At 40.3% G+C, this 12050-nt stretch overlaps 2 protein-coding genes and 1 long non-coding RNA gene across 3 annotated transcripts; 2 read left to right on the forward strand and 1 right to left on the reverse strand.

The window, feature by feature from the left end:
- Positions 1–476: 476 nt before the first annotated feature.
- LOC311009103 (uncharacterized protein) lies at positions 477–5562 on the reverse strand (the record flags this gene model as incomplete). The annotated part of the gene is made up of 5 exons (XM_084003077.1): positions 5517–5562; positions 5272–5307; positions 1773–1861; positions 1385–1687; positions 477–568 (listed from the first exon to the last, which is right to left on the reverse strand). Exons 4-5 carry the CDS (start codon positions 1677–1679, stop codon positions 477–479), a joined length of 387 nt encoding a protein of 128 aa, XP_083859203.1. The 5' UTR covers positions 1680–1687; positions 1773–1861; positions 5272–5307; positions 5517–5562.
- A 2414-nt stretch (positions 5563–7976) lies between these two features.
- On the forward strand, positions 7977–9403 carry LOC311009008. Its single transcript, XR_014596600.1, has 3 exons — positions 7977–8201; positions 8614–8859; positions 9143–9403. It is a non-coding gene; the product is annotated as an uncharacterized lncRNA (long non-coding RNA).
- Positions 9404–9534: 131 nt separating this feature from the next.
- LOC311009104 (high affinity immunoglobulin gamma Fc receptor I-like) lies at positions 9535–11411 on the forward strand (the record flags this gene model as incomplete). Its single annotated transcript, XM_084003078.1, has 5 exons — positions 9535–9784; positions 9982–10287; positions 10539–10802; positions 10905–11149; positions 11352–11411. Exons 1-5 carry the CDS (start codon positions 9679–9681, stop codon positions 11409–11411), a joined length of 981 nt encoding a protein of 326 aa, XP_083859204.1. The 5' UTR covers positions 9535–9678.
- Positions 11412–12050: the final 639 nt, after the last annotated feature.

A 12050-nucleotide genomic window follows, 5' to 3' on the forward strand; every position in this document is an offset into this window, starting at 1 on the left:
CAAAATCTCCTCATTTCTGTGCCATTTACCGCCTCTGTAATTGTATTCTCACCCTTGGACTTTATGTAGCGATACACTAAGAGCAGGAGGATGACCAATACGGCTCCAGGGAGGACTCCGGTGAGCAGCAGCACAAGGGATGGACTGCTCTCAGGCCTGGAAACTGCAGAAAGAAACATTGTTAAAATATCCCTAGAACCACCAATTATTGTCATTTTTAGTGATCTGAAGAGGGAATATCCCAAAACCTTGAATTCACTACCATGAATATGTTTGTAGCATTTTGTCCAGGTGAAACCTGTGTGATTAAAGCTTACGGTGTACGGTGATGTTGACGGCGTTGCTGACATCTCCCGATGCAGACTCACACCAGTACACTGCGTCCCTGTATTGCAGGTGGCTGATGTGGCATGTGGATCCGGTCATGGTGCCCCAGTCGTAACAGTGGGACAAGAGGCCGGTTTCAGTGAACCTCATCACCCTCCCTCGCAGCTCAGCGACACGGACTCAGACGAGAAGTGCTGCACTCTGTCGGGATTCACTGTGAGATTCACTGTTGGGCTGAAATCTGAAAATAAAAGAATGATTAAACAACACACAGCAAAAGTATATTTTACAATTAAGGACAGTGGAATTGAAATGTTAGATTGTGATCCTTTTGTTTAAAACATTTAATCAATAAATCAATTATTGATTTAATTCAGAAGTTTAACTTAATTCAAGTTCTTGCTGCAGTGGGGGACAAAATGTTTTTAAATGTGGTGGGATTTTGCTTTTCCACCCGACATATGGAAATAAATTATGTTATATTATATATATTATATTTTTTTCAGATTTCACACCAAAAATCAGATTATAAAATGATGATTGACATTTTACAAAAAGAAGATTCATTTCACCATTTGTTGATCAAATCAGAATGATGGAGTATTACAAAGATTTTGTTTAAAAAACATTTTTAAAACTGTGTACACCCTCAAATTATTTTTTAATGAACAGTTATGCAGCGGTTGATCGTTTTATTTTGTTATTATCGTTTATTATCTCATATTCAGACTTGGATAATGACTATTTCACAAAGATATGAGCTTTATGTAAATAAACGTGATAATGTAAAGAAGGGGCAGGACTTGATAAGCTTAGCTTCCTCCTGTCCCTTTTTGAACTACTTGAACTTGAATGATTGATTTTTTTTTTTGTGTTTTTGTCTTTTTCATATTTGTATGATGTATTTAATGATATGTAAATATTTTTGTTGTCGAGGAACATAAATTCCAGCCAGGAATTTGAATAAGGAAACGCTGGAATAGAGAGATGTGCTCTATGGATTTAGTTCAGAATAACTATGTCCGGTGAGAGGAATAAAGAAAGGAAGTGTACTGACCTCCAGACCAGATAAACCTCTGTGCACTATACTGAGTGTGATACAATGAGTCTCCTCTTGCAGCGCGACACAAATACCCGGTGGTGTGTTCCTGCCCACGAACGCTGATAGAACTCTGTCTCTTCTGCTTGCTGGCGTGTAGCGGTATACGCCTGTAGGAGCTGCCAGTGTCTTTGGGGACCGCCTTGAACCAGTAGAACTTCCATCCTGCAGAGGGATGTTCAAGCCCACCACAGCTCAGATTCACCAGGGCCCCGGGACTCAGCCATGATGGAGACACTGTGAGGACCGGCATCGGCGCATCTGTCAGAAAAAAAAGGAGGATTTGTTTTACATGGTTTCTTTTCTTAAAAAACCTTTAATTAACAATTAAATAAATGAAACTTACTGAGATATATTGTCAATTTCAAGTCTGGACTCCACTGAGTTGAGGACCGCTGATGAGATTGGTTTCGTCCAGCACATCCGTAGGATCCACTGTGGAGATTAGAGGCGCTCTTAATCATGTATTGTCTCTTCTTGGGAGGAATTATTGAGCTGGACGTTTTCCATTCGTATTCCCATCCATCGTTTCCTCCGTTCTTTATCTCATATTTTAGAGTGATCCTCTCTTTCGCGTACATCTTCGGCCAGTTAGGATGTATAGTCACAACAGGCCTGTTTGTCTCTGTTCATATTAATAACAACTAGAAAATTCCCCCGCCGGGAAATTTTGAAAGGGCCACGGGGGCTACTGCCGGAGTGTACATTACGATGAGATTCTTCGAGATTTCAAACGAGACGGAGTTGTTTTATGTATGGACGAGAAGAAGACGTTTGACTAAAAAAACTACATATCCCACTACTAAATGTAGTTTTTAGTACATTCCTGTCCACCAATCAGAGCACACCACTCGTGTCTCCATTTTAAAGTTTAAATGGAGTTTCTAGGTGAAAGTATGGACGAGAAGAAGACGTTTGACTAAAAAAACTACATATCCCACTACTAAATGTAGTTTTTAGTACATTCCTGTCCACCAATCAGAGCACACCACTCGTGTCTCCATTTTAAAGTTTAAATGGAGTTTCTAGGTGAAAGTATGGACGAGAAGAAGACGTTTGACTAAAAAAACTACATATCCCACTACTAAATGTAGTTTTTAGTACATTCCTGTCCACCAATCAGAGCACACCACTCGTGTCTCAATTTTAAAGTTTAAATGGAGTTTCTGGGTGAAAGTATGGACGAGAAGAAGACGTTTGACTAAAAAAACTACATTTCCCACTACTAAATGTAGTTTTTAGTACATTCCTGTCCACCAATCAGAGCACACCACTCGTGTCTCCATTTTAAAGTTTAAATGGAGTTTCTAGGTGAAAATATGGACGAGAAGAAGACGTTTGACTAAAAAAACTACATTTCCCACTACTAAATGTAGTTCTTAGTACATTCCTGTCCACCAATCAGAGCACACCACTCGTGTCTCCATTTTAAAGTTTAAATGGAGTTTCTGGGTGAAAGTATGGACGAGAAGAAGACGTTTGACTAAAAAAACTACATTTCCCACTACTAAATGTAGTTTTTAGTACATTCCTGTCCACCAATCAGAGCACACCACTCGTGTCTCCATTTTAAAGTTTAAATGGAGTTTCTAGGTGAAAATATGGACGAGAAGAAGACGTTTGACTAAAAAAACTACATTTCCCACTACTAAATGTAGTTCTTAGTACATTCCTGTCCACCAATCAGAGCACACCACTCGTGTCTCCATTTTAAAGTTTAAATGGAGTTTCTAGGTGAAAGTATGGACGAGAAGAAGCTGTTTGACTAAAAAAACTACATATCCCACTACTAAATGTAGTTTTTAGTACATTCCTGTCCACCAATCAGAGCACACCACTCGTGTCTCCATTTTAAAGTTTAAATGGAGTTTCTAGGTGAAAGTATGGACGAGAAGAAGACGTTTGACTAAAAAAACTACATATCCCACTACTAAATGTAGTTTTTAGTACATTCTTGTCCACCAATCAGAGCACACCTGCTGTCAGTTATAGAGTGGTGAAGTCCCGCCCCTCCATTTCCGGGACATGGGTCCTCAAAAGCAAAAAAATATCAATGCGATTCAATGGGTAGATACAAATTATTTTCTGGTCCCGTTTGAATTGTGCCATGGATTTCACATATGTTCTTTGTGATATTTAAAGAAAATTTTTCACGCAAAGAAGACGACAATTAAGCGCGAAGAGTTTTGATAAAGTTAGGTTTTGTGTGAGCCGCTTTGTGAACTACAGCTCCTCGCTGTTCTCGTCGCGAATGATATACGTCACCACCCGCCGAGTCCGAAGTCCGCCGAGATGGCTGTTTCTCTGCTCCACTTCACCGCTTTTTTCCAAGGGCAGAATAAAAGTATCGAAAGGGGGGAGAACCACTATAAGTCGGGTCATGTGGAGAGCCTCAACTTCGCCGATGGGGAGATGGCGATGACGTGACGTCACATACGCGACACAACATGTAGTCTTTATCATTGTGTTTTCTCAATGAATTTTAACTGAAGAATTGCACAATAAACGGTCAAACTCTTGACATGGAAAATTATAATTTAAGCCTATAAACAACATTTGTGTAATCCAAGGCATAACGACCGGGGGATCAGATAATAATTATTTTCCGTCCATTGAACACCATTCATTTTTTTCGCTCCGAAAGGACCCATGGCGCCGTTACTTCCTGCTTCCGCTTCGGCACTCTATGAAGATCAGTGCCCCACAGTGCTGTCACCATGGCAACGGCCCTTGCTGCGTGTGTATGACTGCTTTGGAGCGTCTCTCTGCTTCTCTCTATCGCTCAATTCCCCCTCTGCGTTGGGTCCGAACAAAACCTTGCCACGCTCACACCGAAACTCTTATCGCCAAAATTTTCGCACCGTTATCGCCACAAGACTCGGCTGAAGACACTGATGACTTTTATTTTTTCCTAGTGTCAGAAATGTGGACGCTAGGGCGAGTTAGAAAATGCTGTTCATATCAGGTTTCTTTGAAAATCTGCTTCTCAATTAACATTAGAGCGGATGAGGAAAAAAAGAGACTTGGCCGCGCTTAGAGGTTGCTAGTTCAAATTCTGTAAAACTCACAGAGATTTTGAGCACATTGTGAGAGACAGGACAAGTTTGTCTACAAAATTGGAAAATATCACGTCTGTAGAGTGAAGATCGTGGCCGGGAGGAGTTTGGAAAGGAAAAAACTCTGAGAAGCCCTCACACTCTAACTGATGATGTCACGCACTCTAGCCCAGAAGGTTCCGCGCAATACACATCCATTATAATCTCATGATTTCTCCCAAAACGATCATGGTCATTGAACAGTGAGTGATCAAAAACTATATGAGCTATTGAAACGCGGATTGGCACACCAGCACACAAGACTTGTGTCTACGTTTTAGAGTTTAAATGGAGTTTCTAGGTGAAAGTATGCCTGAGTAGCAGGCGTTTGAAAAGCTACAATTTCTGCTTCTTTTTTTTTCGCTCGTCCCATTCAAGTCAATGGGAAAATGTCGTTGGTTTTTCGCGACTTACGTCGCGAAAAATTCGTGTTCGGCTAAGAAAAGCAATAGCACGCCGATCCCGATCGAACCGCACGTTTTGATATATAACTTGTCCTACAACTCTTGAAGCTCTAGGAGTTTTAGGCAATCGAATTTCGAGGCAAAATAATAATAAGTAGGAAAAAATCCTATGAATAACAATAGTGCTCGGGGCTCAGGGCACTGGTCCCTTCAGCTTATAGCTGTAGGGGCCAGTGCTCGGTACGATTGCCCCGTGGCCCTAATAACAAGAAGAAGTTCATCTGCCACATGGTTTATGGTAACAGACAAAATCGAGAACAATAAAGGAAGGGAATTGTGCAATCACCTTGAGTTTGTCCAACGTAGAGGAGTGGATTCACCACTAAAATAAAGAGCAATACTGAATTAGTCTTTTTATTTGGAACATTATTGCAGATAAAGCAGCTATCACAACTTCCTGTGTTGAGTCGAGCCACCAGCCAAGATCCAAACTACGGAAATAGTGTTAATAAAAAAAAGAAAAACGTGAGCTGCTCTCTCAGACAAACTTTTAAAAGTGACTTGGACTTAGAAAGTGAAGCATGTACTCACAGAATACCTCCAGCATACAGAACAAAGTGCACCTCATCCTCACATCCAGCACTGCAGGGAACGAAGAGACAGAAATGTCATCTTGTCATGTGATATAATTCACTGCCATGTAAAAACCTCCACTAAGTTCTTCCGTACTTTTAAATTCCCCACTGTGTTCTCTGTCTGTCTGTCATCATGTTTTTTTAAATAATTATTTTACTTTTTTAAAAAGTGTTTTTAAAGGCAGGGTAGGTCATTTGGAAACATCACAGAAACTTTGACTTTGAACACATCACCAAACTGAAAAAAAAAACCCGCCCTCTTCGTTCAGACCTCTGTTCAAACGTTTCATTATATAAACTATTAATATTGCAAATACATATTGAACCTTTTGGTAAGAAATCCTTATTCAGGCCACTAGATGGTGCCGAGGAGGTTGTTTTTGTTTGTTTGTTGGTTAAAGCCAGCAGGATTTCACTTTGTAGACAATAAACAGTTGGAGCATGATGCAACATTAATGACATTTATCACGGTGAAAATGTATCACAACATAAGTTATTACATTTTTTTAAATCATATTGTGACAAGAATTGTGATATTATTGTATCATGGGGTCATCTGGTGATCCCCATCCACACTTTAACCTATTTTGTTATTTTAAATGGATGAATTATTGGATGTTATTTTTTTTTTTAAATGAAGCATGATTTACAAAATTAGCTTTAAAGCAGTTGCAAACTCACTGAACAGGCAATCCTGCTAACCTGACCTATACTGCATCAGGTAAACAGATACTGTAAATGCCAATACATTAACTGAACGCAGGTGTACGTACCATGTAGGCAGACCCCCAGTCAGCAGACCCCCAGTCAGCAGATCCCCAGTCAGCAGTACAGCACTGCATGCAAGGAAGCAGGTGAAGCATCGGAGGCGGCCAACCTCCCAGTGGGGACAGAAAGTCTGTTTCCTCTTCTGGCCTATCAACTCTGTGGTGATGAGCAGCCATAACAAAAAAAATGATGGGGGGAAAGTGGGAGCGAACATGTAGTCTGGTCGGGCCTGATAAAACATTTTCTTTTTGAAAAAATTTAAAGAAAATTACAGCCAGCTGTTTTACATTAAATTCTTCCGATGTACCATCGCAATCACATTAATAATTTAATAATCAACATGCTGAATTGGTCTGTGCTCTTTCTTCATTATATTCCATTTTAAAAAACAAGATTTTGCCATTAGTCATTGCCGAGTCATCGACATGACATCACATTGAAATTTCTTTGGAAAGGAGAAACGCTGCAGTAAGATTAACAGACAGACATGCTCAATGACACACTTCATCATCTGTAGGGAAAACATTTCTCCAAAATAAGAGTTATTACTGCTGCTTAAATGATTTCTTGCAAAAATACACAGAGTTATTATGATACTCATGAGTTTGACCATAGGAACCATTCATGTTTCGAGCCAGCAGTCTCCCATAGAACAAGTCGGCAGAACAGTGCCCCCTACTGGTGAAGTTGCTCTCAGAGTGGCAATGCATACACAGCAACCTGAACCCAGGTCCCTCCTACTGTGCAGCGCTGCAGTATCAGAACTGTAAATACTGATGTGCATTACATTGGCTTGGTCTGCATATTATACTTACCTGCTTCTGTATTAATAACACTGTTCCTGGTTTGTGGTGCACAGTAGATTGTTGTGGGGGAAGTTGTGACAAAAAACAACTGAATTTCACCATTAAATCTCTACCGTATACTGCAGTTCAACTTTTGTTATGTTTAGTGAATTTTCCCAGTTGGATGACAAAGGGAGCTTTAAGCAGCAGCATGAATAATTAGTGACAATTTGTGAGGCAACAGGAGCCTCATATCTACCGGTATGCAGGAAAGAAAGTAAAATATATCATTTTCAAAGTCGTAATTCAAACTGGTCTATTTGTGTGAGAATGGTGTGAAAAGGAAGGAAACAGACCGTGTAAACTCAGAAGCAGAAGATGATGAAACCTCCGGTCCCACACTTAATGTGATACATCTTCATTTTCTCTGCAGTTCCTGATTTCATCCAATGTTCTTGGTGTGTCTTAAGCTTTCTCTCCACAGAATAGAAGCATTTCCCAGAAGCAGCGTGAGGATGGGACACGCTGTGCTCCGTGTGCTGGGGTTTCTCTGTGAGGACTTTGTTTAAATCATAGTTCCCATCGATGCAACGTCTTAAATGCCTGATGTTGTTTGTTTTACAGCCAGTTTGATAATGTATGACGATGTTTCAAACTCTGTTTCAGCTCTCGTCCTCTACTGTGAACCAGCTCAAGGTAATTACACAGTTATTCTTTTGATATCCACTCGGGATGAAGCAGTATCACCTTTTAACTGTAGGATAAGTGCAGTGACAGGAAATAAAACATCTCACTTTCATGCATCTTGTGTTGGTTTCTAGATGCTCTGCTGACCATTGAGCCAAACTGGTCCACTTTATTTACCGGAGAGTCTGTTACCTTCATGTGTGACATGAGGGAAGGAAATGACAACGACTGGATTTACACGATCATGAGGGATGGTCGCACTTTTCTCCCTTTCAACGGACATAAGAATTATACATCACCTCTAACTACAGTCTACAGTGGTGAATATCACTGTGTTGGTGATTATAAGTGGTCCAGATCTCTAAGAAAAGAAAGTAATAAAGTCTCTCTAACTATATCAGGTAAGTTCTCAAAGTTTTACTACATGACAAATCACTTATTTATGAGCCATGTGAATATGATCACCCTGTTTGACAAAGTGCTAATATGATATAATGTGATATGAGCTTAAAGTTCTTATATATATAATGTATGAATGTATATAATATCCTTTGTTTAAAGGAGCAATCATCACATATTTAATCATAGTATCTGTTGTGAGAGAGTAATACAGGACGGTACATCCTAGAAATGAATGCATCTTGATGTACAAAGTGTCCCTTATTAGTGATAAGAGTAATGTATCAAACTGGGCAGTTTGAAAGTGGCGCCTCCTTCAGGGGAAATGTTGTCTTTTATTATATATATTATATATATTTGTGATATATTGAACTGATTTATTAAAAAGAAAAAGGAACCATCTGTGTTACACAGACAAAGATGTGATCCTGCAAACTCCTGCGTCCACCTTGTTCAGAGGAGAGTCGGTGACGCTTCGCTGTCGGCATCGTGATCAGAGAGAGGAGGAGGCAACCTTCTACAAAAACGGATCATTGATAGAAACGGAAATAAACCGTCAAAACACATTTGAAGTGACGACTTCTCCGACGTCAACCGAGAGCTCTTACTCGTGTAAATTTGAGGACGAAGAATCTGAAGCAGTAAAACTGAAAATGCAACGTGAGTACTTTTCACATTAAGGAGCTGCAGACGTATAACCTTCCCAGAGTGAAGCAGAGGGAGTTTTTATTCTCTAGAATCCACGTTAGCTTAAGTTAATCTACACTTTCAGTGGTTAATGTATGTGATGGTCACCGTTGATTAATTTCCATCAGGTCGCTACACCTTAATTATATACACAGATTTAAAAGTAATTCATATTACTACATTATTTTCTTCCATTAAATGTAGCAGCACCAAGAAGATAATGACCATATTCATGTCTTTGTTTTACATTAAACAGCACAACCAAAGGCCCGTCTCAGCAAAGGCTATGAACGGAACAATGTGACCCTGACCTGCTCTGTGGGCCCATCATCACCATCATCACCATCATCATCATCATCCTCTGGTTGGAAATATTTCTGGTACAGAGGCGATATATCCTCTGAACCACTGACCACACAAGATTACATTCTCCTCTCAAACGGACAAATCCGTGTCTCACAAAGAGGACTCTACTGGTGTAGAGGAGGACGAGGAAACCCAGTTTTCTACACGGAGTACAGTGAAGGAAAAATTGGTGAGTTGATATGGAGAACACAATATAGAAATAATCCTTATTCATAATAAAACATATTTGACCTTTAATACACTGATAATGTTGAATCATGGACAGTTAAAAGCAGAGCTGTTGTGACTCTGCAACCCAACTGGCCTGAGTTATACTCTGGAGAGACGATCACTCTTGTGTGTCTAGTCGAGGATGGAGGAGACACTGAGTGGAAGTACGAATGGTCGACACCCAACTCATACAGACCTCAAAACCCACGTGACCACATGATTAGGTCATCACTCGGTGGAAAGTACCGGTGCAGGGGCAGAAGTAAAAAATACACAATCTACACAGACTGGAGTGGTGCTTTCACTTTGAAACTTGATTCCAGTAAGTCACCTGTTTTATTTTGCTGAATGTAAAAAACGTTTATATTATTTTAAATGTTAGTTTGGTTGATATATTTTAAGACGATGCACCTTCACACTTGTGTGATACATTTGGAGATCGAGAACTAAGTAGGATACAAGTAGTGCTCCACTGACTCATCATAACATGTCTTCGTTATGTGAAATCATGTCCAACAGATAAACCTAAGCCTGATCTCACTGTGTCTCCATCATGGCTGAGTCCTGGAGCCTCGGTGACTCTGAACTGCAGTGTTCAGCATCCGTCTGCAGGATGGAGGTTCTACTGGTATAAGGCTGTTCCCAAACCCTTAGAGAGTTCCAACAACTCCTACAGTTATGAGCTGCTACCTGGTAGCACCAACAGGACTGAACCCTACATTGTTCATGGACAGACGCACACGGCAGGATATATGTGCAGGGCTGAAAGAGGAGATCCAGTCTACTCCACTCATTATAGTGACACTACGTTTGTCTGGTCTGGAGGTAGGTTTGTCTTGACTTTTCCATTCTTGCACAAAAGAAGACATTTAGTTATTATGGAGATATTCTAGTCACATTCACATTCTTACGTTACTGGAAGGCCACCTTAGTTTGCCGACAGGTTTGACGTTAATGCAATTATGTCTCTATTGGTGTGATCCTTTGTTTCTTCTCACCAACAATTAAAAAGATTAAGAACACAATAAACCTGCAGGATTATGTCCATCGTCCCCTCATTACGTCTTGTTTTTCAGATTTCAATCCAGCGGCATCTCTCTCAGTGAGTCCTGACAGAGTGCAACACTTCAGGGATGAGTCGCCGTCACTGAGCTGTGAGGGAAACTCCACTGAGTGGAGAGTGAGCAGGTTTTCTTCATATGGCTCCCCATTGTCCTGTACTATCTGGGGAACAATGACTGGATCCACATGCATCATGAACCGCACCCGGATCAGTGGAGTGTACTGGTGTGAGTCTGGAACAGGACAGTTCAGCAATGCAGTCAACATCACTATAAGTTGTGAGTTTTAAATTATTTTAATTTGAAGTATTTCAGCAGTATTTCAACCTGCACCAGCTGGTCTTTCTGACCAAAACTTCATCTTCTTGGATCTTGTTCCAGACAACGATGTGATCCTGGTGAGCCCTGCCCTTCCTGTGGCCGAGGGACGTCCTGTCACTCTCGGCTGCAAGTCGAAGACAGACGAGGCTCTTTCTAATGTTGAATTTTATAAAAATGGAAAACTCCTCCCAAATCAGGGCAGAGGGGAGCTGGCTATCTCTGCAGTCTCAAAGTCAGATGAAGGCTTGTATAGATGTGAGGCTTTGACTAGATGGGGTCAGAAGTCACCAGAGAGTTGGATGTCGGTAAAATGTGAGAATGATTTAAAAAGTTAGAACTGAATTAGAAGTCTGCTTTGTTTCATTTAAACTGTGTTTTATATATTCAGATATTCAGTAATTACATAGAGATAACAATGTTACATGAGTAGCATCGAAAGGTATGTGATCAAGGATTTAAGCGAGTGTGTAGTAATACTTGTGTATCTTTCTCATGATTTGTGTGTAGTTCACAGTGATGTCTCAGTGCCCGGGTCTGAACAAAGCTCTCCACTTCCTGTCGCTTTGATCACCGGGTTGGTTTGTGGAGTTTTAATGATTATGATCCTGCTGCTGGGTCTGTATCACTGCAGAAAGTCAAAATGTGAGATGTTTTCCTTCTTATATCACATTGATTACAGTCCGATGATAAAAAGTCAAAGGTGTAATTCCAAGTCATGGAAACAATACGATGACTTACAATATAAAATCCCTTTTTTTTTTTTTTTTTTTTACAGATTCAAGCTTCATGAGGTTAGTACAAGTCTCCCTCCTCTCATTCTGAACATAACAGCGGTGCATTACATGTTCCGTATTAAATCCACCTAATTTACTTCGTGTTTTGGACCCAGCAGGTCTCAGAGCACCAATCAGAGCCCAGCTGTAGACCTGGTTGATCCTCAACAACAAGTCTACAGTTCTCTTCTCCACGGTCAGCCTGAGTTATGATTCCCTTTAGGCATCATCCTAAACCGTAAAGCTAACATTTCCCCCTTTGTTTAAGAGGATATACAAATGGTTTTAACGGGATCACAATGATTGATATGACCTTGATTTTCACTGCTCTGTAGGTGATGCTTGTGTCTATGAAGAAATCAGAGGCTCCAAACAACCAGAACATGGTATAGTATATTCTTTGAGTTTAACAGAGAGAGCAGTAAACAAAGTA

This window comes from Eutrigla gurnardus, assembly GCF_963514095.1.
Source record: "Eutrigla gurnardus genome assembly, chromosome: 23".
Classification (NCBI taxonomy): domain Eukaryota; kingdom Metazoa; phylum Chordata; class Actinopteri; order Perciformes; family Triglidae; genus Eutrigla; species Eutrigla gurnardus.